At 41.0% G+C, this 27,255-nt stretch overlaps 1 protein-coding gene across 1 annotated transcript in view; it reads right to left on the bottom strand.

Moving 5' to 3' along the window:
* The window catches only part of LOC126201965 (sulfite oxidase-like), a 127,285-nt gene extending 100,696 nt beyond the window's left edge, over positions 1–26,589 (bottom strand). Inside the window, exon 1 of the mRNA XM_049936825.1 lies at positions 26,436–26,589. Coding sequence (XP_049792782.1) covers positions 26,436–26,470 — 35 coding nt within the window. The 5' untranslated portion in view covers positions 26,471–26,589. The remainder of the gene's footprint in view (positions 1–26,435) is intronic.
* Positions 26,590–27,255: the final 666 nt, after the last annotated feature.

Below are 27,255 nucleotides of genomic sequence, written 5' to 3'. Positions count from 1 at the left end.
CACCGGCTTGTAAAACCTTTTTCCACCCTTAATACCATGTTGCAGTCTGTGCCCTGCTTAGTTAGGTACCAACCAGGCATCCACTCGATCCTTGCGACAGATGCTTCACAGTACAGGTTGGGGGCAGTACTGGCACATAGTATCCCAATGGCTCCAAGGGCCCTACGGCTTATGCCTCAAAAATGCTTACTCCTGCTCCAACTAGTGCTCTCAGATAGAACAACAAGCTTGGCCATTGTGTATCCCATGAAAAAATTCCATGTTTTTCTCTACAGTACCAAATTCCACCTGGGCACCGATCACAAACCATTGGTTTCCTTATTCAGTCCCTCTGCATCATCACCAGATAAAGCAGCACACCACATTCAACACTGGGCTCTTTTCCTTTTGCCTTACAGCTATGAGATTCATTTCTGCCCTACGAGTCAACATGCAAATGCTAATGCTTTGTCCCATCTGCCAGCTGGTCTGGACCCAGGATTTGATCAGGAGGAACTGCCTTGTTTCCACACTGATGTTGCTGCGCAACAGACAGTTGGTGGTTTTCCTGTAACTAGCACATGAATCACGAAGGTTGTAGCTTCATATCTCATTTTGCAGAAAGTCGTAACATTCGTACAACATGATTGCCCGGATTCACCGCCTTCTTGTGCATCGACCCCCTCTGTAATTATTTCATCTCCTGACAGTGATTGTATGTTGTGGATGGTGTTCTGCTTTTAGACGTAGATCACACGCTCCCTCGCATGCTGATCCCCTCACTGCTTCATTCAGAGGTTCTCTGTTTATTACATGCAGATCATAAGTGTGTTACACTGCCTCCTGTTCACAGTGTGAGACACACCAAGCAGCTCCCCAGGTGTCGTCGTCTCCTTGGCCAACACAGTCACATACACATGACCGTATACATGTTGATTTCATTGACCACTTTCTCTATGCTTATTGGGTGTCAGTCGTTGACACATATTCTCATTTTCCGCATGTCGTTCATTGTGTTTCCACATCCATAACTGCAACTGTCAGAGCTGTGTCCAAAATTTTTTCACTTGATGGCTTGCCCACAGTGTTAGTGTCTGATGATGGCCCACAATTTCCATCGCAAGAGTTTGCAACAATTTGTGATTCCTGTGGTATCTGTCACATCCTCACCCCACCGTTCCATCCACAATGTAATGGTGAGGTGTAACGCCTAGTGCAAATGTTCAAAACTCAGATGAAAAAGTATGCTGCCAACTCTTCGTCCAACGTTGCCTTAGATCGATTTCTCTCCTCGTACCGTCTTATGTGAGAAGAGCCCAGCAGAACTATTCTACGTGCGCCAGCTGAGAACACTACTACACCTCCTGTGTCTGCCACCTGGACATCAACCCATGCAGCCACCGTGCCTTTTCTGGCTGGATGTGGCTGTCTGGGTGCACGGTATCAGACATTGCCCCAAATGGATTCCAGCTGTCATCCCCAGATGCCAGGGGCAGCATCTCTGTGACAGCCACACAATGGATGGCCTCTGCTTGAGGCACCATGACCAGCTTCATCTACTCCCACATGGGCCAGGGCATTGATCCTCATTGGCTGAACCAACAGTTGTGAGTGTGTGTGTGTGTGTGTGAGAGAGAGAGAGAGAGAGAGAGAGAGAGAGAGAGAGAGAGATCACTGTCAGAGTCTTTAAGGTTAGCCTCAGTTTTCTATGCATACTGCTCCAGCTCTTTGTGCAAGTAATTGGTTTCTGCTGAATGTTACTTAATTACTATGTTCAAGTCATTAATGCTTCCATAGAATAATGTTGTGTTCAGTTTCATGGTCGTGCTGTAATTATACCTAATTACAACACAATTCTATTGTTCACTGCAGACCAGTACATACAAAAGAATCAAAGGAGAAAGCACAAACCCACAGACCCATATAATTAATTTCCACATTTCTTAAGATTTTTGAGTTAGTTGCACTGGTATGCCTTAATGCATTTTTCACTAATAACAATCTTCTTGCTGAAGACCAATGTGGATTTTGAAAAGATCACAATACTACAACAGCTGTCACAGAATATTTGCACAAAGTCTATACATATCCAGATGACGGAAAGGATAAGGTGGGCTTATTTGTTGATCTCACTGAGGCATTCGGTCTAGTTAACCATGTCTAGATGAAGGAAAGGATAAGGTGGGCTTATTTGTTGATCTCACTGAGGCATTCGGTCTAGTTAACCATGTCTAGATGAAGGAAAGGATAAGGTGGGCTTATTAGTTGATCTCACACAGGCATTCGGTCTAGTTAACCATGTACTTCTCTTGTAGAAACTGAGGGCAAGCAGTATCACTCACTCACACACACACACACACACACACACACACATCTTGAACTCTTTTCTATATACATAAAAAAAATTTTACCAGTTGATGACTATAAATTATCAAAATCTGGTCAGAAAAATGAACATTAAGTCTATGTAAATACTAACACCACCTCTTTTTCTCATGTATGTGAATTATTTTGTGCAACCTTCAAAATCCTATTGATGATGTGACACTTCTCTGCTGTTTTATGGTGACAATAGGAAGGATATAACATATTTTTTTACACATGGGCGCATCACAAGCAGTAAATATTTTAGTAACCAGAGGCCTAAATATCAGTGCCACAAAAATCACAGTTACTGGACTTCAAAGCAGGCAACTCATGCCACAGGAGTATATTAAATGTTTGTGGAATTTCTTATACAGACAATGAAGACTGTAAACTCCTTGATCTACACTTGCATGGCAACATTCAATGAGAAAATCGTGTTAACTTTGTACGCATGAAAATAAGAAATGCACTGTCTTGCTAGGCAACAGTCCAAAATTGTATATTATGAAACACTGAAAGAATTCTACACTATATATATTCCGTGCACAAATATGATATGTATTAAGCCTTTTTACATAACATGAAGTTTACAAAAGTCATCATTTGATTGGATTTTTACTGATCTCAGAAGTCCTTCGTTGTTACACATGGGTCTCAGACATGTCAATAAACTCATGATAAGGAATAACAATAGTTACATCTTTAAAATGAAATAAATTGGCTTAATACCAACAGTATTCAAGAAATCATTTGTCTTGGTTATTAAAGACCCAAGAAGAATAACAGAAAACTCTGTTGAATGAACTAAATAGCTGTAATCCTATAGTAGTTGCATGAGAAAATACTCAACTTAGTTATTTTAGACTGATATTCACAAATTCTTTAACTGTATAGAAGCAGTTCTTCGATAGTGACATTTTTACTCTTGTTCTTAATTCTTTCTATTTGACTTTTAAACTTTTGGGTCACTTGCAATATAAAAGGAGTCCCGTGTGCTTTACACTGCTGTTTCTTTAGATAGTCTTTGACTAATTATAGATACATCAGTGGAATCATGGGTCGGATGAGAGTGGATATCTACTTTTTGTGAAAATATGTAAATTTTCAGGATAAAAAAAGACTTTTCATGAATATAAATATAAGACACTGGCAGGATACAGTGATCCAGAATTAGATTTTTAATGCTGGGAAAGGGTGGGGGTGTGGGGGTGGGGTGGGGGGGGCATTTGTTTCATTACCCTAATTATTCTCTTCTGCATAATTAATATCTGTGCGTGACATGCTTCAGAATGTGACACAAGTTGGTGACCACATACAAATAGATATCTATACAAAATAAGAAATTCTGTAAATTACTTGAGGCTAATGCCAGATTATTTCATTAAGTAGGGCCACTGCAGTTTTCCTTCATTTGTGAGTAGCTCAGGTGTTAGAAACAGTGATGGCAAATAACAGGTGTGTCTGGCTTGGAGTCATGGTCATCGTGTTAAGCTGTCGTTAATACTGAACACAATAAATATCTAACCTGATGCAAAAGATTTAATCTGTTAACAATACAGAATTTTTGGCGCTTCCAATGGCTTGACAGAATCCATTATTCTGTAGTTGCTAGTTCTGCAGAGTCGGCATGAGGGTATTTGTTTTCAAGCATCCACCGTGTTCCGTAGGTATCATCTCAAAGGGGAACTTTCTGTGATGTGGAATGGGTCAAGGTGAACATTAAAAAGACTAGCAAATTATAGAAACTTAATCTATGAACTGTATTAACAGTAAGCCATTAATATACGTTTTACTGTTATTCGTGTTTGTGCCATCTAATTTTAATCAACAGAACTTTTCAATCCTTGATTCTAGACTTTCAGATAATCCACAGAAAGAATTGTTAATGAGATTTTATTCTCTTTTGAACTGGATGACATTCCTAATTTCTTGCTTTACGTTAGATGTGTTTTTGAATACACAGCACATAACACCACTCTGAACCGAAGACACAATGGCGAAGACAACACAAAAATTGTTTTTGTATATTGTGTGATGATTGTGTACATCATGTTTCAGATGGAACCAATTTTTACTGTCAGTACCAAAAACCATTGAGACTTCTGAACAATGCACAGTTGCCTACATTACACAACGTTTGCTTCTGCACAAGAAATTCTTTATTTACTTTAAGTGCACCACCTCAGAAGAAAATTCCGTAAGACAACTCAGAGTGAAAATATGCCAACACTCTTCTCTTTGTGTCAGCACAACGAAAGATGCTTTTAAGGGCAAAACACACTGAACCAATTTCCTTGAGTTGTTTATCTGTGTATTGCCTCAGTTTTAATGCGCTATCTGTCTGGATCCCAAATAATCCTATATACGGCATTTCTTTACTGTTTAAGACAACATTCTTCAAAATGTAAAGCTAGAATGTCTAAAAGTAAATTGGTTGATTCATTAGCATCTGCACTGCTAATTATTTTATTACATTTTATTGAATCCATTTTACATACTTTAGCTTTGAGCCAATAACTGGTCTTATAATTTTCCTATGTTCAGTTGAAATTTCAGTTGTTTTATTGTTAAAGAGTTTGTCTGAGAAATAGTTCCTTGCAATTAGAGCAGCATAGTTTCACTGTTTCAAGTTCTGTTTTGTTTAGATGAAAATTACATATTACACCTTTAATGAAGGTCTAATATGTAATTTTGGCCAAGAACAGAGTTGACCACCTGATGGCACAACATGCTGCTGAGCACAAAATGTTCAAGCTCAACCCATGCCATTTGGAGTCTTCCTTTCAGCTCCAACTATTGCAAACTATGTAGGTTGACATCCACGCAACACATCCCTCACTCCTGTAATCTTCCTGGTCTCTCCTTCTGCTAACCCTTTGTTCCCACACCATTTTCCCGACAGTCCCCCCTTCCTCTGTCCTGTCACCCGTGTGTGTGTGTGTGTGTGTGGTGTGTGTACACTCTAGCTCATCAAAGAATTTCTTTGCATATTAGATTATCTTGGCATTCCACCTGCCCTGTGGGTTCTCTTTTACGTAACAGAAGTTAATGGATCTTAATATATTGTGCAAATGAATGACATTTATACTCTTAAAGCTAATATCCATTTATATTCTTAAAGCTAATATCTATTTCAATATCACCAAATATTAGGGCTAATATTCTATAATCTTTGTCTTTGGGTAGCAAGAGTATCAGTTTCTTCAACAGCTCCACAAATAAGTCTTCATCGTGATTTGGGGCAATATACTGTAGCTATACTACAATTTCTTGTTTCAGTGATGTTATGTCTGCAGCTTGAAATTTTTTCTCTATGCAGAGTTCCCTTACATCTACAGCTTCACTGATTAGTTTCACACTATTTTAACTTATATACCACCATGTTTAACACTTGTTCTACAGTAGCTCCTTGCAAATGCATAACCAAATGGTATACTTAATTTGCATTATTCATTGTTAAGCCAGGGTTCATTTATTGGAAGTGCGCTGCAATTTCAACTTTTTCAGCCTTTATTTAATTCCGTTAAGTTTATTCTTATGAGAATGCATGTTAATGACTAACCAAATTACACTTCAGTGTTCTAATTTATGTCAGCCTACACGATTTTGTTCAGTACACATCATTGTGTTAGATGTGGACCAACTCACTAGACAGCTGGTCCCTTTCCTTAGTTTTCCCGAATGTCAAATATGGCTATGGTTTCAGAGGTTTCGATGTTTTTCTTCTATGTTCTTTTTCATGTAAATGGATATATTTAAAATTATCTATTTCTTACTTATATGACTGAGATGGAATCAATGTTTTGTGGGCTACGGCATTCCTTGTTTATGCTACCCATATCTGTAAGTATTATATTTTTGTATTTTCTACAGATTCTTTCAAAGTCACTATTAAATTTTGTAATTTTTATGTTTACACGGGACCCACTAAGTAGATCACATCGTTCAAGGGCACTAGTGATTATTATGAAGGTGTAGTATAAGTCACAACGTTTTTTTAAGATCCTCTACTGTTTCCAGCTGTTTCATTTAGTGTACGGCCATTAACATCTACTTCTGGTGCTAGTAAGTCATTTTCGCTTGTCTGACAGAGTAACACAAGTCTTTTTGAGATTAAAACAAACTGTTAGTTGTGAGCTATTTGTATACCTGTTCAGCCATTATCTGAGCTGTGTCTTGGCAGGGTGAGTTTGGATCCTTGATTAGTATGTATTCATTTGTTAATGTAGGGGAACTGAGCAAAAACTCTAAAACAAATTTTCAGTTATGTTACATGGACCTGTGTGTCTCGCCCATCATTCATCTGCAGATACGTGGTTGTCTGTTTCCTTTGATTTTTTTTAATACCATACTATACAAACCATCCCCCCCTCCACCCCCAAAGTATTTAAATTCCCTTACATTTACATTTAAATTTGATATTTTTTTATTACTTAAATATGCTAAGTAAATGCAGTGATAGGAGCAGCCTTGTCTGACATCTCTCCTAATTCAAGCTATTTTTTTACTGCCTATATTACACGCTTCTGAGTTATGGAATGATATCAGCCTCCTACCTTGCCAACCTAGTTTTAAATATTTCTATTTTGTGTTACCAAATGTTTTTACTATAACAATGAGTACAATAAAGGTACATCTGGTGATTAACAGCCATCTGACTATTATTTGAATATTTGTGGCTTCTCTTGTCCCAAATTTGATCTGAATCCATAATGTTATGGTACACAAACTGATCATTTTTGTTCCTTTCATGATTTATTTGCAAAACAAAAAAGAGAATGTTCTGCAATAACAGCACACCAATGAATTTCCAGTTTCAGAGATTACAGCAGTTCTGTATTATATAAAAGTATGAGGTAACTGCAATCTGTTAACTTGTGACACAAGCTCATGCATGAGGCCTACAATTATCATACAATTAACTGAGCACACACATAACATTGCTTAGGTCGCTAAATAAGAAAAATCAACTTGTTACAAAAGCTATACTGAAGCATTCTGGACATGGCCCATCATCAGAATATGGTAAACAAACTTGATAGAAGTGTTGTTAAGTGGTAGCTCTACTAATGTTAACACTAACTAGCCAAACAACAGCTGTGTTAAGTCTCTTCAAATGAATTCTAATGTTAAATGTCACAAGTAATGTTTTTTTTCTTAACAGCTGCAATTTCCTCAATGTTCACATTCTGGTAAAATATTTTACAACAACATATTTTATCTGTCATTACTCTTATGTTGTAATTTTAAGTACTGACACATTCCATGACCTAGGAGATTTGCTCCTAAATTGGGTCCGAGAAAACTAGATGTGTAAAATAAAAAAATTAATCAGCACTTTGCTGACTGAAGTCCAGGCAATGAAACCCGAGAGTATGATGAGTTTTTAAATCAACTCTCACATTTCATCTTCTGCTGTTTGTAAAAAATTCACTAATTCTGCATCAGCTGAAAGCAACGTCTAGCAATAGAAATTAGTGAACTGACTAATAAACACATTATTATAGATGACCATTCACCTATCCACTACAGCCGCCGACACTACACCGATGTCCTGCAGACATTCTAGCTCCAAGACGCTTCTTTATGAGGCACCAGCTTTTTAGCTAGCTGTGCACGCAACGCTATCGGCACTGTGATCATGGGACTATTCTTCATCTACGGTAATGTGTTTCCACACACGGTTATCATTCTGCCTGCCTATACTGGTCAATGCAAGCGAGTCCCACACTGGGCTTCATCCCAGCCACATCCTGTGACCCATCACTCAGAGCCACATCGCATGCTCACCTGGCTCCTTGCTAGGTCGTGACTGCTATGCCACAGGTGAGCCGTCGCTGGTGGGCTTTTGCTCTGTAGCTATCGCAGCTTACGTCCCCAGCCACAGCATTACACTGGATTCTTGTGAAGCTCACGCTTACATGACCACAACTGGCTGGCAAGCACCATGCTTGTCAGATTCAGAGGAGCACTCTTAGGTGTATTTACCAGATGCCATATTATGTTAACATTTCTTTGCCTTTGATTGTGCAGTAAAATATTACAGACGCCTACCTTGGAACAAGTTGTTATTTTTGCTGCCTTTGCCACCACACAAGGGGACAAAACAAATTATTTAAAAAAAGTTATATTCACAATGAAAGAGTAATGCTAAAACCTGAATACATGTTTCCATTTAAATAAGCCACTCACAAGTAGGCTCTAACATTATGTGGGTTACATGGTTCTATTCAGTCACATTGTATGCATACATGGTGTTCTCTCCTAAGAGTCATCAAGAAGTGTTCTCTTGTGTTGTGGCAGATATTTGCAATTTTGTTTTTGCAGTATGTAGCTTGAGTCAGTCATCACCTCCCATCCCAAAAGAACCTGCTCATCAGATCTTTCATGCAGCGCCCAGTGTTGACAAAAAGCGTTGGTTTGTTTCCCGTTACAAAAAAATTCTTTTCAAAGCAGAATTGTATGTGTCGATTTGGTAGAGTGGTCCCAAAGAGTCTAGTGTGATATTTGTTTTATCGATATGTATTAACAAGACAGTAAAAAACAAAATATAACCAGTGCTCCAACAGCAAATGAGCAGTGCTGTTGTATGGTGGTAGCACTGCACGACCAAGGTGGTGCTGTCATTGCTGGAGTATCGGTTATTCTTTGTGTTTTATTGTTGCCGTTAATACATATCAATAAAACGAATATCACACTAGACTAATCTGGAACTGCTCTATTGAATGGGCAAGCAAAATTCCACTTTAAAAATAATTTTGTCTGTAATGGGTAATAAAAGGACACTTTCTGTCTACAGTGAGTGTCACGTGAAAGATGTGATGAGTAGTATTTATTCGGGCTGATTCCAGCTACAAACTGCAAAAACGAAATTGCATATATCTGCCAAAACACCCAGAATATGCATCTGTTAGGAGAGACACCCATTACAGTAGCATATAATGTCTTAAATCAGCTGTTGCATCACAGGTTTGAGAAAAAAGTTGTGATGCACTGTGTAGGTAATATAGACCCAAACAAAGTCTCATCAGATGTGGGATTAAGGAGTAAAAATACAAAAGTTGAATAACATGAGCATTCTAATGTCTTATGTTTGATTTAAGTTTCTTTCATTATGTATAAAAACAAAATAATGGAAAAATCTAAAAAATACTGTTTACAAGTGTTTGGGGAGAGTAGGATAAGAAGGGTAGAGGGATTGGAATAAAGATGTGAGCTGTTTTTGTCATCATAAACAAAGAATTAAGTTCATTTTATCATCGTTGTATGTTAAATAGGTCTAAATGTAATCATGCAATTGGCCAACATGTAGCTATATGCAGGTCTAAAATACAGATAACATGAACTTATGCCACATCATAATAAACGTGTGTGTGTGTGTGTGTGTGTGTGTGTGTGTGTGTGTAGGGGAGAAGGAGGGAGGGAGGGATGGAGGGAGGGGGAGGGAGAGAGAACAACCAGCATGACCCATACAGTGTATGGAGTCTCACAAAGTGTATCACTAATGAAAAACAAATGGAACCAGACATGAGACCAACTCATGCTGGAAGCACAAACAAAGATACAAAAAAAAAAAAAATTACGCTGTGCCTGCACTTTATTTACAGATGGTGGTATATATTATAAAATGAAGAAATTGAATGGTAATTTTCATTTATACTTTGCCTCTTTCAAGAGGGGTCAGAATGGATTTATGTACCCTGTTGTTAAGATATTCAACAAGCTCCCATCCAACACAAAGCAAGAAGCCGGCAATCTTTACCAATTAAACAAATCAGGAACTGAATGATTCTTTTAACTACATGACAATTAGCAATGTTTATTATAAAGCTGTATGACAAGTATTGAAGTACACAGAGCTCAGTATTTAGAGACTTAAAAAGTATTTTCTTTGAAAAAAGACCACTGTAATCAAGTAAGTCTTATACTACTAATAACAGATTAACATGAGCTATATATTACTGACCTGTGGTCAAGAGTAGCACATTTGACTAGTAATTAGAATGTCATGGATGCCAGATTTGAATCTAGCCACGGCTTAAACTTCAAATAAAAATCATCAGCAATGGTGGCCAAAGACTTTCAGCATAAGATGTCACCCTCGTCGCAGAGGAGCAGAAGAGGTTCAGGGAACTCTCCTATCTTTTGGGATGGGAAACTGCCCCTAAAAGACAGAATAATCTGTGATGATTGACAGCATAAGGATGCAGAAGGCACTGGAAACCACTGTCTTAAAGACACACAGGTGTATTCACAGGACTTGTGGCCTGTAATTGAAAAAGTGTTATGATGATGCCTCCTCTGGCAAAAGATTCTGGGTTAGCCCTCCTTTCAGATCCTTGGGAGAGAACTGAAAAGGGGGAAGTGACCATCAGAAAAAAACGTAATAACCAACAAAAGGATAATATTCTACAAGTTGGAGAGTGGAATGTCAGAAGTCTGAATGTAATAGGGAAGCTAGAAAATCGGAAAAGGGAAATGCAAAGACTCAGTCTAGATATAGTGGGGGTCAGTGAAGTGAAATGGAAAGAAGATAAGGATTTCAGGTCAGATGAATTCAAGGTAATAGGAACAGCAGCAGAAAATGCTAAAACAAGAGTAGGGTTTGTTATGACCAAGTAGGTAGGGCAGAGAGTGAGTTACCGAAAACAATTCAGTGACAGGGTTATCATCAGATTTAAGAGCAAATCAACAGTGACAACAATAGTTCAGGTATGCAGGCCAATGTCACAAGCAGTAGATGAATAGGTCAAGAAAGTATATGGGGATAAGGAAAGGGTAATTCAGTATATAAAAGGAGATGAAAATCTAATAATCATGGATGACTGTAATATGGCTGTAGGGGAACAAATGGGATAAAAAGTTATAGGAGAATATGGGTTTGGTAGCAGGAATTAGTGGAGAAAAATTGAAGAGTTCTGCAACAAATTTCAGCTAGTAATAGCAAATAACCTGTTCAAAAATCACAAGAGCAGGAGATACACTTGGAAAAGGCTTGGAGATATGGGGAGCTTCCAGCTGGATTACAGCATGGCCAGACAGAGAATCCGAAATCAGATACTGGTTTGTAAGGCATACCTAGGAATAGATATAGATTTAGACAACAATTCTGTAATGATGAATAGTAGGCTGAAGTTTAAGAGAATTGTATGGAAGAATCAGTGTGGAAGGTAGCAGGGTACTAAAATACTGAGGAATGATGAGACACATTTGAAGTTTACTACAGATGTGGATACTGTGACAAGGAATACCACTGTAGGCATTTCAGATGAAGGGAAGTGGACATGTCTAAAGAGCAATCAAAGGTGTTGGAAAAACAAACATAGGTATTTGGAAGGTAACTGCAAAGGAACTTTGGTTAACAGATGAAGCACTTCAGTTGAGCGATGGAAGAAGGATGTACAAAAATGTTCCGTGAATACAGGAATACAGCAATACAAATCATGGAGGAACAACATAAATAGGAAGTGCAGGGAAGCCAAGGTGAAATGGCTGCAGAAAAAAATGTGAAGAAATCGAAAAAGAAATGACCATTGGAAGAACTTACACAGCATATAAAAAAGTCAAAACAACTACCAGTGAAATTAAAAGCAAAGGTGGCAACATTAAGAGTGCAATGGGAATTCCACTGTTTAACGCACAGAAGAGATGGATAGGTGGAAAGAGTACACTGAAAGCCTTTGTGAGGAAGAGGAATTGTACAATAACATGATAGAAGAAATTGGAGTCGATATCAAAGGCACAGGGGATCCAGTATTAGAGTCAAGATGTAAAAGAGGTTTGGAAGAGCTTAGATCAAAGACGTCAGGTGATATAGATAACATTCTATCAAAATTTCTAAAATCATTGGGTGAAACTGAACCAAACAACTACTCAAGTTGGTGTGACTTGTGATATATCACCAGATTTTCAGAAAGATATCATCCATTCAATTTCAAGGACAGCGAGAGCAGGCACTTGCAACAACTATCTTACAATCAGTACAATAGCTAATGCGCGCAAGTTGCTGAGAAGAATGATACGCAGAAGGCATACAAGAGGCAGTCCTGATACCATGCTTGATAATCGATGCACGAAACTGAAGAAAAATTTAGACATGTTACTAGGATTTGCCTACCTATAAAAAATGGACAACAATGTAAAAAGATGCAAGATGTTTGAAATTCTGAAAAAAATAGGAGTAAGCAATAAGTAAAGATGAGTACTATACAATATGTACAAAAACCAAGAAGGAACAATAAAACTGGAAGACCAAGGACAAAGTGCTCAGTTTAAAAAGGGGGCAAGACAGAAATGCAATCTTTTGCCCCCACTGTTCCATCTACACATTAAAGAAGCAATGATAGAAATAAAAGAAAGATTCAAGAGTGTCATTAAAATTCAGGGTGAAAGGATATCAATGATAAGATTTGCTGATGACATTCCTATCCTGAGTGAACCTGAACAAGAATTACAAGATCTGTTGAAAAGAATGAACAGTCTAAAGAGCAATATGGCTTGATAGTAAAATGGAAAAGGACTAAAGTAATGAGAAGTAGCAAAAATTAGAATAGCAAAACTTAACATTAAAACTAGTTATCAGGAAGTAGGCGAAGTTAAGAAATTCTGATGCCTTGGAAGCAAAGTAACTCATAATGGGTGAGGCAAGGAGGACATAAAAAGCGATTAGTACAGGTAGAGAGCGCATTCCTGCTCAAAGTAAATCTACCAGTATCAAACATAGGCCTTAATTTGAGGAAGACGTTTCTGGGAATGTACATTCTGAGCACAGCATTGTATGGTTGTGCATCACGGACTGCAGAGAAACTGGAACAGAACAGAATGAAAGCATTTCAGATGTGGTGCTGCAGAAAAATATTGAAAATTAGGTTGATTGATAAGGAAAGAAATGAGGTGGTTCTCCTCACAACCGGCAAAGAAGGGAACACATGGTAAACACTGACAAGAAGAAGATACGCGATGACAGGACATGTTAAAACATCAGAAAATAACTTTCATGGTACTAGAAGGAGCTTCAGAGGGTAAAAACTGTAGAAAAAATGGAGGCTGGAATATATTCAACAAATAATTGAGGATGTTGAGTGCAAGTGCTAGTCTGAAGTGTGGAGTTTGAGATGGGGTGCATCAGACCAATCAGAACACTGATGACTCAAAATGAACCAAGGAGGAACTCCATCATAGCCAGTCCCAAGCCTGTTCGATAAAGGAGGATGAGGAGGAGTTGTACCTTGTACAGAAACCTTGTTTCACCTGGCCTGAGTGAAAATAGCCCACCTTGTGAAAGCCTCTTGGCAATGAAGGCAGAAATGAAGTTCAGTGGTACAAAGCAAATGACAGTAAAGGCAGGCTTGTTCTTAAGGTTAACATAAAAATCAGAAATTGAAAGCTAACCATGTCTGTCCTACGATGGGCTGTGTTTGGTCAGTGTCTGTGCCTCATGTTAGGGGCAGCAGGAAAAGAACGTCAAGACTAACAATCTTAGTTTTAACTCTTATACACAAATGTTCCAAAAATAGGGTATTTATGATGTGTGATAGCAAAAATCAGCACCACTCCACTCCTGAAAAGAATGCAAGCAGGCATCACACAACGAACAGTTGAAGGATCCTGAACACCTTTGTAATCAAAAGTTGAAATTTAGGAGGAAACTGAAATCTGCAACCACAAAAAAAGCCAAGCTGGGAAACCTCAACAAACAACAAACTTTTCGAAAAGCAACAACATCATGATAGCAGCCATCTAAGAAACAAGATAAGGTGATGACCTAACAATGGATAGTGAGGACTATCGATTTTTTACAGGCAAACTGGCAGTCAGACTTTCCAACTCAAATCTCATAATTTTATGAGCAGCCTTCACAGCTCACAAAAGGAACTGAAATGTTATTGATTTAAATCCTTCACTGTAAGACTATCTGTTTTAACAACTGAAACCAAGAATAAGCACTACTCACTATTCAACTCTCATGCACCAACAAATGAAGACACAAAGAAGAACGAAAAGAACGAAAAGGAAACTTCTGGAACGGTCTGAAAACCAGGCTGTTGAAAAGTTCACAGAAATAACATAATAATTAACAGATAGTGAAGATGCTGAGTCACAGATAGGCACAACAAAAAGACTGTCATAAATAAAGCTTTCGGCCACTAAGGCCTTCGTCGAAAATAAACACCCCCCCCCCCCACACACACACACACACGAAACTGTAGTCTCAGGCAACTGAAGCCACACTGGGAGCAGCACAATGATGGGAGTGGCAACTGGGTGGGGGTAAGGAGGAGGCTGGGACAGGGAGGGGGAGGATGTGCAGACAGTGAAGTGCCACAGGTTAGACACAGGGCAGGGGAGAGGTGGGGAGGGGGAGTGGAAAAGGAGAGAAGTAAAAAGACTGAGTGGAATGAGGGCTTTGTAGTGCTGTAATGGGAACAGGGAAGGGGCTTGATCGTTGAGGACAATCATTAACCAAGGTTGAGAGCAGGAGGGTTACGGGAACGTAGGATGTAATGCAGGAAAAGTTCCCACCTGCGCAGTTCAGAAAAGCTGGTGTTGGTGGGAAGGATCCACAGACTGTGAAGCAGACATTGAAATGAAGGATGTAATGTTTCGGAGCGTGCTCAGCAACAAGGTGATCCACTTGTTTCTTGGCCACAGTTTGTCGATGGCCATTCATGCATGGACAGGCAGCTGGGTTTTCATGCCTAAATAGAATGCAGCACAGTGGTTGCAGCTTAGCTTGTAGACCACATGACTGCTTTCACAGGTGGCCTTGCCTTTGATGGTATAGGTGATGTTTGTGACCGGACTGGAATAGGTTGTTGGGGGAGGGGGGGGGGGGGAGGATGCATGGGACAGATCTTGCATCCAGGTCTATTACAGGGGTATGAGGCGTGAGTTAATGGGTTGGGAGCAAGGGTTGTGTAGGGCTGGATGAGTATGTTGTGTAGGTTCATTGGATGGCGGAACACCATTGTGAGAAGGATGGGAAGGAAAGTAGCCAGGACATTTCTCATTTCAGGGCACAACGAGAGCAGTGAAAACCATGGCAGAGAATGTAATTCAATTGCTCCAGTCCTGGGTGTTACTGAATTGCGAGGGCCTACAGAGGAGCATTCCCCTCTTATCTTAGTACCATCCAGGACTGGAGCAACTGAATTACATTCTCCGCCACAGTTTCAACTACCTCTCGTAGTGCCCTGAAATTAGGAATGCCCTGTCCACTATCCTTCCCCCCATCCCACAACGGTATTCCAACATCCACCAAACCTACACAATATACTCATCCATCCCTACACAACCCCTGCTCCCAACCCCTTACCTCATAGTTCATACCACTGTAATAGACCTAGACGCAAGAGCTATCCCATACATCCTCCCACCACCACCACTTACCCCAGTCCAGTCACAAACATCATCTATCCTATCAAAGGCAGGGCTGCCTGTGAAACCGCTCATGTGATCTACAAGCTAAGCTGCAACCACTGAGCAGCATTCTGTGTGGGCGTGACAACCAACAAGCTGTCTGTGCGCATGAATGGCCACTGACAAACTACGGTTGGCTGGTTGGATTAAAAGAGGGGGAAAGGGTCTGAACCACGGAGTCATCTGTCCCGTGTTCTGAATAAAACAATGCCACAAGTGTTAGAATAAAACAAACGAGACCGACAACTCAAAACGGAATGAAAGGAAAAATCACAAGAACAATTAAGGGCAATAAACATGTAATTGGAAAAAAGGGGACAAGAAAACCACAGAAACACAAGAAACAGGATGAAGAGATTAAAACAAAGCAGATTACCATGGCTGGCTGACCATGAGAATAAAAAAGGAGAAGCCAGCTACACTGCAACACATTAAAACATCCACCCTAGAACCACTAGGGTGGAGGACACAGAGGGACAAAGTACATGCGCAAAACTTAGATCAAATCTTAAAACCCACCCTCGTGAGTAAAATGTAAAACTAAATCGGCCGATGGGGCATTGTCAGATAAAATTAGCGGCAACTCATCCGGTAACCCAAGATTTTGTCGCTGGGCAGACAAAGTGGGAAAGTGCACCAGAATATGGGCCACTGTGAACCAGACACCGCACCGACACTCACGCGGGTCTTCACGGCGCAGGAGGTAAACGTGGTTCGCCCAAGTGTGGCCGTCCGCATGTAAAGCTTCCACACATTCGTAGTCTCCTTAATCACAAGCAGTTTGTTGTGTGTACTGTTATGCCATTCTGTCTCCCAAAGCCAAAAAACCCTACGGCGTAAGTCAGAACGCAGGTCAGGTTCAGAGATGCCCATCTCCAGAAGCGGTTTCTGCTTAGCCTGTTTGGCCAGTCTGTCAGCAAGTTCGTTGTCTGGGATGCCGATGTGTCCTGGGGTCCATACAAACACATGGAATGACAGGACCTGTCCAGGGCATAGATGGACTCCTGGTGGATGTTACCAAAGGATGGTGAGGTTAGCACTGGTCGATAACTTGTAGGCTGCACAAGGAGTTAGTACACAGAAGAAACGATTCCCCGGGGCACGAACAGATATACTGAAGTGCACGAGATATGGCCACCAGCTCTGCAGTGAATACACCGCAGCGATCGGGCAAGGAATGCTGTTCAAAATGGCCTTCATCAATGTAGGCAAAGCAAACATGACCATCAGCCATCGACCCATCGGTGTAAACCACTTCAGAGCTCCAGAACATGTCAAGAATTGAGAGGAAGTGACAGCGGAGAGTGGCAGGAATAAGAGTCCTTAGGGTCATGCGAAAGGTCCAGACGAATCTGTGGCCTAGGTGTACGCCATGGAGGTGTATGCAGACAGACCTCAATGGGATATGGTAAAGGGAAGGACTCCAGTTCAGACAGAAGGGGTCGCATGTGAACTTCAGTCATTAGTCCTGACCTTGGCTCCCGATGTAGGAGATGAACTGCTGCGGGTGGAAAAAGGAGATGGTAATTCCGATGCTCAGGAGAACTACAAATGTGTGTAACATAACTGGCGAGCAGTTGTACATGTCAGATCTGCACTGGAGGGACTCCGGCCTCCACCAGGACACTGGTCACTGGGCTCGTTCTAAAAGCTCCCATCGCTAGGCGAATGCCACAGTGGTGTACTGGTCGAGTACATGCAACACTGAAGGCACCACCAAACCATAAACCAGACTCCCATACTCAAGGCAGGATTTAACAAGGGCCTTGTAGAGCTGCAGCTGCGTATAGCGATCTGCACCCCAGTTGGTGTTGCTCAGGCTGCGGAGGGAATTGAGGTGGTGCCAGCACTTCCGCTTAAGCTGACAAATGTGAGGTATACAAGTCAATCGAGCATCGAAAACAGTCCTAAGAATAGATATGTCTCCACTACAGTGAGTGGATCGTCGTCATGGTAAAGTTCTGGTTCCAGATGAACGGTAAGATGCCGACAGAAGTGCATAACACACGACTTAGCGGCTGAAAACTGGAAGCTGTGGATGAAAGCCCATGACTGCACCTTGTGGATGGCTCCCTGTAGGTGCCACTCAGCAACACCAGTACTGGTGAAGCAGTACAAAATGCAGAAGTCATCTGCATACAGAGGCAGTCAGACGGACGGCCCTACAGCTGCTGCTAGACCATTAATGGCCACTAAAAATAGTGATACACTCAATACAGAGCCCTGCGGGACCCCATTCTTCTGGATATGGGGGAAACTATGGGAGGCACCAACTTGGACACGGAAAGTATAGAGTGACAGGAAATTCTGGATAACAATCGGGAGTGGGCCTCAGAGACCTCGCCCGTATAATGTGGCAAGGATATGATGTTGCCAGGTGGTGTTATACACTTTGCATAGATCAAAAAATATAGCAAAAAGGTACTGGCATCTGCAAAGGCTGTTCGGATGGCAGACTCGAGGGACACAAGATTATCAGTGGTAGAGAGCCCCTGGCGGAAGTAGCCCTGACATGGAGCCATTAGGCCACAGGACTCCAGGACCCAACCCAATTGCCGACACACCATACATTCCAGCAGCTTAAAAAGAATGTTGGTGAGGCTGATGGGCCAATAGCTATCCACATCAAGTGGGTTTCTATCGGGTTTGAGCACTGGAACTACGGTGCTCTCCCACCATTGCGATGGAAAGATGCCATCACACCAGATCTGGTTGAAGATGATGAGGAGATGGCGCACACAGTGATATGAGAGATGCTTAATCACCTGACTGTGGATCCGATCCAGCCCAGGAGCTATGTAGGAGCAATGTGAAGGGGTGCTGAGGAGCTCCCACTCCGTAAATGGGGCATGTAGTGAACAAGAGGACTTTCCTTTCCATCCGTAGTTTGAGGGTGCAAAAGGCTGGGGGGTAGTCCTCCAACGCAGAGGCTTGAGCGTAGTGCTCAGCAGAGTGCTCGGCAATCGCATTTGCGTTGGTACATAGCAAACCATTGATGGTAGTGCCAGGGACTCCTGTTGGGGTCTGGTACCCAAAAAGACGTCTGTTCTTCGTCCAGACTTGGGAAGGTGATGTATAGCACCCAATGGTCAAAACGTACCTCTCCCAACACTCCTGTTTCTGTCATTTTATAAGTTGGCATACATGGGCACAGAGCTGCTTAAAGGCTATCAGATGCTCTAGGGATGGGTGCCGCTTATGTCACTGTGGAGCTCGCTGACACTCTGTAATTGCCTCAGTGACTTCCAGCGACCACCAAGGGACTGTCTTTCTCTGGGGGCACCCTAAAGAGCGAGAGATCGCGTTTTCTGCCACTGAAACGATTGTGGTAGTCACCTGCTCAACTATGACATCGATGTTACCCTGTGGAGGGAGAGTCAATGGTGACATCAGAGGTGAAAGTTTCCCAGAACAGCTTGCTTAAAGCCCATCTGGGCCTGACACCGGGGGAGTGACAGGAAGATGGGGAAGTGGTCACTACCACACAGGTCATCGTGTGTTCTCCAGCGGATAGATGCGAGAAGTCCTGGGCTGCAAACTGATAAATCAATGGCCGAGTAACTACCTCAAGCCACACTGAAATGTGTGCCGGCCCCAGTATTTAAGAGGCAGAGGTCAAACTGAGACAGTAAAATCTCAACATCTTTGCCTCGGCCAGTAAGCACGGTGTCGCCTCACAGGGGATTACGGGTGTTAAAATCTCCCAAAAATAGGAAAGGTTTAGGGAGTTGATCAATCAGTGCAGCTAATACATTCAGGGATACTGCACCATCTGGAGGAAGATATACATTGCTGACAGTTTTTTCCTGTGTCGTCCGTATTCTGACAGCTACAGCTTCAAGAGGGGTTTGAAAGGGCACAGTTTCACTACAGACTGAGTTTAGGACATGAACGCAAACTCCACCAGACACTCGATTATAGTCGCTATGTTTCCTGTAATATCCCTTATAGCCGCGGAGGGTAGGGAGGGTAGGGGTCCGCATTGCCGGGAACCAGGTTTCCTGGAGAGCAGTGCAGAAAGCAGGTGTAAAGCTTAACAGTTGCCGTAGCCCAGCCAGGCAGTGAAACTACTGCAATTCCACTGGAGGATGACATCATCATGAGACTGGGAATGTATGAAACATTCAATGAGGCAGTTTATGCCTCAGGGTCACCTGCTGCCACCGACTTTTTGCCTGAGCAGTCTATATTCATTGTGTCTGAGGATCCAGCGAGATACAGGTCCTCAGCAGCCGCCAGAATCTCCACCCAATCCTCAGACGCAGAGCTTGTAGGTAGCGGTGATGCGGGTTCCACCGCAAAGTCCTTGTTCATAGGGGTCTTCTTCAATTTCTCATGCTGTTCCTTGGGTTTCCCTGACTGGGAGGAATTCACTGAATCAGTCTCTGGGACTGAGGATGAGCGTGAAGCTCTACAACCAGCTGCTTTTGGGCTCTTCGGCCACTGGCGGGTATCATCTTTCCCACTAGCAGAAACCTGGGGAGGGAGTGACCCAAGGGATCCCTTCCTAACGAGAGGAGCCGAAGAAGCCTTACACTTCTCTGGCTCAGAAGTGGGGACTGAAATCCCTGATGGTTGGAGGGGTGTTGCTCCCAAAGTAGGTGGTGCAGGAGCAACAAGGAGAGAAGTGCCCCCCACCATCAAGGGGGCAGGTGTAGTCTTCCGGTTCTGAGAGGCAACAAAAATTTGAGGAACTGATGGGGCAACAACTATTCTCGTAGCAGCGGTGTATGGAGAGGGCATAGGAAGGGATCCCTTGGGTCACTCCCTTCCCAGGTTTCTGCTAGTGGGAAAGATGATACCCGCCAGTGGCTGAAGAGCCCAAAAGCAGCTGGTCGTAGAGCTTCATGCTCATCCTCAGTCCCAGAAACTGATTCAGTGAATTCCTCCCAGTGCTCAAATTTCCTCTTAGGTCAGTCGGTCCAGGGTCTTATATTCCATGATTTTTCTCTCTTTCTGTAAAATCCTGCAGTCTGGCGAGCAAGTTGACACAGATGGGAGACAGGGCACATGGAGTATTGGGATGCGATGGATGTCCACAATCTCGACAGGTGGGGCTGGAAGTACAGTGGGAAGACATATGGCCGAACTTCCAGCAATTAAAGCACCGCATCGGGAGAGGGATATATGGCTTGACATCACAGCAGTAGACCATAACCTTGACCTTCTCAGGCAATGTGTCATCCTCGAAGCCCAAGATGAAGCCACCGGTGGCAACCTGGTTATCCCTCGGATGCCAATGGATGCGCAGGATGAAATGAATACCTCGCCGCTCTAAATTGGTGCACAGCTCGTCATCAGACTGCAAAATAAGGTCCCTGAGGAATATAATACCCTGGACCATATTTAAGCTCTTATGGTAACAGAAACATCCCCCAACTTGTCACAAGTGAGTAATGCCCGTGACTGGGCAGAAGATGCTGTTAGTATCATAACTGACCCAGAGCGCATTTTGGACAAGCCCTCCACCACCCCAAACTTGTCCTCCAAACACTCCACAAAAAACTGAGGCTTCATGGACATGAAAGATTCCCCATCACCTCTCGTACATATGAGGTACCGGGGCGAATAAGCTTCACTACCATCCTTAGTCTGGCGTTCCTCCCATGATGTGGCCAGGGAGGGGAACAACTTGGGGTCATATTTCTTAGCATTAAAGTTAGACTTTGCCCACTTAGAGGCTGCTGGCGGCAGAGCACCAGCAATAGATGATGTACTACGCTTCATGGCGTGTCCTCCGCCCTGATACCAGCCACTCCGACCAGGGGCCCTCCCCATGGGCTCCACCCAGCTGCAGCAAAGGCCACCTGGCAGGATGGCCATTGCCGGGAGTCCTGATGCCCCAGGGTGATGGGCATCTACTCCTGGCATACATAGGGAGTTAACGGTGAAGACATCAGCAGAGTGATGCCTATAGGGAGCTACAACCAACAGGGTACATGGCGACCCCACCACAATGGACTGGCTACCGTGCTGGATATGAGGTGCAATTAAAATATCAAATAAAAAGATAGTGCTAACAATAGTTGGTTTTAAAAAGGTGTATGATTCAATAGATAGAAAACTCTGGAAGTAACTAAAAAAACGCATCTCATAGTTCCTTCAAAATTCTATCAGGACTCAGACAAGGAGAGTGTGTGTAACTATTATTAATCAGTTGTGTGTTGCAAAAAAATTATAAGAGAATGAAAAATGATAGAAAACTAAAAAGTTAAAAACTGCATAAAACTGAGTACATAGAAACAAGCAATAAACTGTTTGGCCATTGCACACAATTTCGTAATAATAGGTGGGAGTAGTGTAGTACTTCTGAAGGAGAGAGCTGAAAAGACAGGTCCTCAAATATTGCTTGAAATGACGAAATACATGACTTATGTAACTAACTTGAAAGGAATTATAACAACAAAGTATGGCAACATGAAGAAAACAAAAACTTAAAATATCTGGGTGAAAAATAATCATAAAAAGTGGGAAATTACAATTAAAAACAGAACTGAGAAAATTAAAAGAGCATAAATGAAACATAGAACACTCCACAGTAAAAATATTTTTTTCTAAAGATGTTAAATTCAAGCATTATGATACAGTTGTAAGTAACAGAAGGTTAGAAACATTACTTTATCTAGATACAAAATGGTGTTAGAAGCTTTAAAAGACACAAAGAACCACCGTGCAGAAAATATTAGGCCTAATCAAGAACAAAGATTGTTTTGAGACCAGATAAGGAAATATAATCATTCTGCCCTAAAATGAAAGGTGTGTTACTCTTTATGGACATCTAGAGAGAATGAATCAAGACACCTTAACAAAGAAGATCCAAACATTCTTACAAATCAGGAAAAACCAAAACACACAGAAAATGTGTTTGTGTGTGTGGAGGAGGGGGGGGGGGGGGGGGAGGTCGACCGAAACGTCCGATCCCACCTGTCAGCTTTGACCCGTGACGTAAGGCTGTTCTGGTGTGTGACGTCACGAGGGTGCGGAATTTATTTTGTGAGAGTGGTGTGTTTATAGGTGTCATTTTGATGTGATCGGTGGTGCTCTCTGGTGGTGGGTTTGTGTGATCTGTGTTAACTGATGTTTTTGGTTTAGTGTGCGTGTGTGGCATGTTTATAGGTGGTGTATTGTTGTGGTCAGTGGTTCTCTCTGGTGGTGCGTTTATGGGTAGCATGTTACGTGGCATATGGGGTTCATTTGCGTGGTAGCTTTGAATGTGTATGGTATCGGTAGTGACTGTGCTTTCAGCGGAATATTTTTCAGTGAGTTAACGATTTTGCTTTTTTTTATGTCGACGTTACTGTAGTTTTTTTTCTGTTCGGCGTGTGTGAATTTTGGTAAATTGCTTTTCTTATGTCTTTGGTAAGTATGGATATGACTGGCAAGGTCAACAGTTTTTGGTTGTCGGCAATGATGGGAGACAGTGCGGGTCTAATAAAATTTCTTCAACTATTTGGATTTTTGGATGAAGTCGTGAAGCATTCAGTGTGTCGTGAAGAAATGAGGCTTACTAAAGTTCCGGCGTCTCGGACCAGGGACGGCTGTATGTGGAGATGTTGTAAGGATCACAGTTCAAGGGAAGTGTTCGATTCCAATTTGTGGGATCAGGAGCTGCTGTTGAACTATATAGGTCAAGGGAAGTGTCCGATTCCAGAGGATATTGTGTTTAGTGGAATTTGGAGAGCTTTGTGTTGTCGGTTTTTTTCATCATTTTGTGTGGTTCGGTATGGTGGTGTGTGTCTAAATTGTTTATATTTACTTTGTCCCCACCCAAAAACCCCCAATTTCCCACGCTTGTCCTGTTAGTTTCATTAGGTTTTTTGTGGAATGTGTGTGTGTGTGTGTGTGTGTTGGTTTTTCAATGTATTTTCATGTTTGTGGTCATGTTCACGTAATTACGTCATAGGCACCATATTGGAGTCGTAGTGTATGGTCATTTCCACCATATTTGTGACGTCATGGGTCAAAGCAGACAGGTGGAATCGGACGCTTCTGTATTTCCGGGAGGGGGGGGGGGGGGGGGGGAGGCGGGTGCAGGCACGACAAAGAGCACTTAGAAGAAATGCAGACTGCACTGGACACCTTAACTGAAACAAATTCATAGTAGAAGTTTAAAAAATCAGAGGTTTTCAGGATGATACAACAAACAGAAAAACAGCTGGAGTCAAATGGTCAGATGAGAGGAAATTACCTCATTCTTAGAAAATGAAGCGAATTTTGGAAAAGGATGAAGGAAACAACAGCTTCCTTACTGACTCGCTCAATTAAAATTATATGACATAAGTGTGAAAAGTGTTAAGAAGTGTAGTTCTAGTTTACTGTTAATACAGTATAAAGTCTCTGCTATGTCTTTGTTTAACAATAATGTATACTGTGACTCATTCAACTCTGATGAAGGTTCTCTTTATTGATGGTACCAATGGAACAAGATGATGGATGGACGGATGGATGAAGATTGTGATACTGAATACACTGGAGCAAAACAGTAACAATACTGCACTTACTAAGTCAGGTACATAGTACAGTACAACTGTGGTGTCTTTCACATGCACTTCAAATTTTCAAGAAAGAACCGAAGTACAACCCTAAAAAACGTTTCTAATAGGTGTCTTTTTGTTATGACTTTCTGCGACTTAGCATCTCCACTATATGGTGAGTAGCAAGGTTCCTTTCATTATATTGTTTCTAATAGTAGAATAATTTTATAGACCTAGTGTGGCTGAGTACATGAGCAGATAGTGAGCAAAAGTTCATCCTGTGCGAAATAAGTTTCATGTAATACATTATGAGAAACTAGCCTTAGAAATTAGTGTTACAAATTAAACCACAATTAGAACCATTGATGTACAATATAAGATAATATTGTCACAAAATTGTATTTTTTAAACTTTGGTACTGTAGTTTATACTGAGCAATCTATTTCATGTATTTACCATGTAACCTATTATATATCCCTGCTATCTATTGTGTAAGCATGAAAATGTGTCATATGTTATAAGTATTTGGCTGTACAAGAGTAATTCACAGGAGCTATAAAAATCACAATTGCGATCACAATGTACATGATGTTATAGTACATAATTGTATGTAATGTCCATAAACCACAGAGGCAAATTTTAATTTAATATTAAAAATGTAAAACTCAACAATAATGGTCAATCTGCAGTTCACTGACGCATATAAGAGTCTCCAACAACAATTAAACTAAAACAAAGTATAGCTACAGAGAACAGTGGCAACTTCAGAGACTGGAAGATGGGGATGAACACTTCCAAATTTTGATATCAACTAATGGTGTAATGGGGAAGAATGCACCTCATACCATAAAATTATTCAGTTTGCTTTTAAGTACAAAAGTCCCAGTTAATTCATGGAAACAGTTTTTATTTTAAATTGTATTATATTTTTACTGGTCCTTTAGATCATACTTAAGTACATCACGATACAGCACAAGTCAAGAGTAGGTGGTATGATGACAGATGATAGTAAGTATTGTGAGGATTACATTTAAAAGGTATATTTATTCACATAATGGGTATTAATCTGTTAGAAAATTTAAAGAAAAACATAATGAAGGAATATTTGAACTCTGCAGACTATAAAATCATATCATTGAAGTATAATAGGTCACGGGCTCTAAGATTTACATTCTTTAAATTCATACTCAGCTGCCTGTTTACTCACAGTTCCACAGCCTGTATAAATTAATTTGACATATACTTCATGCCCAGATATGTCGCTCTTTAACTTTAAGAACCAGATTATTAAAATTTCTGAATGCAGTAAAAGCAGACTATATTATAAGTATCCTAAGACTAATTTAAAATGTTTTAGTTCTGTGATGTTCTTTGTTGGTATCGGGATATTTTTGTATAACTTGATCCCCATATCTATAACACCTTTGTTATAGTTTAGTTCGTTGGGAAAACGACCTCTGCGAGTTTTTCAGTCTTGTGTGTGTTTTTCTATTTTTTTACTGTTTGTAGAATATGGTAGTTCCAGCACAACTAGACTGGCATGGGCAGGTAATATATTCAGTTTAATACAGTAGTTACACGTTCCTAGCTCGTGCTGTCTTCCAAAGAGAAACCGTGTTCTCCGTATACTTGGGATATTAAACTGTGGATACTATGATACATATATGTCGCATTTACAGTATACAACTTCCAGTAATAACAGGGCGAAATTGCCGACATATATAAATGCAAAGTGAAGCCTTGTGCCAGCATCACCAATAAAATCTGCCCCTCATAACGTTGATTCTATAACAATCACCGTGTCCTCTTATTTCACGCACTTCAATATATTTATTTAATTAAACATTTACCCATTATTACAAATAACTGGGAATGACAAACATTCTACATTACTCCCCGGGGAATAAGTTTCATTTAATATTCCCTAGAACTCATTAATTGCTGTATTTGTAAACTATTTTTTCTTTTTTTCCCAGACACGCCTTTCATGAATACTACAAAGCTATTTACTAGCGGATTAACATAAACTGAGAAACTTAAAACGAAAATTTTCTATTTGTCTGCCACAACTAGGCCACACAATGTCGTCACAGGCATCCCAAACGTAAACATGCCAAAACGGAGATTGTCTCTGGTAAACCAACAGAAACAGAAAAAATATTATGCGTTGCGCAAGGTAATGAAACTCTATATTACCTGCGAGATAAAAATGTAAAGATGTAATGCCGCATGATCCTTCTTAACTGTTATCGAAGGGATTTGATACGTAACGCATTGTACACGTAAGTAACGCATTATCAAGAAATCGTATCGAGTGTAGTGACGTACACGATAATACAAAATAAGTAGTGGGACACCTAGCGAAAAGAATCATGACGAGTCAAGATATGAGGATACGTTTCAAAATGACGTAATTTTGACAGATCTAGCTTATCATTCATGTGCATAACTGCAGACAGCTTACAATTACAACTGACATGTTTTTGCCAACTCGTCATCGATTATTCCTAGACTTCCTGGGCCTTCAACGATGTTGACATTCTAACTGCTCATCTTATCGAGGAGTGCATGTGTAACAAAAGAAATACAATACATGATAGCCTCAAGAACATTTCATATCGGACGAGTACCTATGCTAATTTATGTGTCTAAAAATAAATCTGTGAAATTACAACGTTCCCACAGTGATATTGCAGACGACATCCGTATACGAATGCCACCTTCAAAACCGGGTAGCGTTCCCGTATTGTTATTATACTGTCTAGTCTCTGACTAGTTTCTTTTACGTGCCGGACAAAAAGAAGCATCAGAAAAATTCGTACACCGTTCACAGGTAGGCAAATCTGAACATTATTTCTTCAGGATCTTAAAGTATATATTGTACTGTATTCAGTTTACTTTTTCCGCCTGTACAAATCCCTGGAAAACATATTTCCTCCATAACGAGATTTTCACTCTGCAGCGGAGTGTGCGCTGATATGAAACTTCCTTGAAAATTAAAACTGTGTGCCGGGCC

The sequence above is a fragment of the Schistocerca nitens genome, chromosome 1, assembly GCF_023898315.1.
Source record: "Schistocerca nitens isolate TAMUIC-IGC-003100 chromosome 1, iqSchNite1.1, whole genome shotgun sequence".
Lineage (NCBI taxonomy): Eukaryota > Metazoa > Arthropoda > Insecta > Orthoptera > Acrididae > Schistocerca > Schistocerca nitens.
The sequence above is the reverse complement of the archived record's forward strand: the minus strand, read 5'-3'. Positions and strand labels throughout refer to the sequence as shown.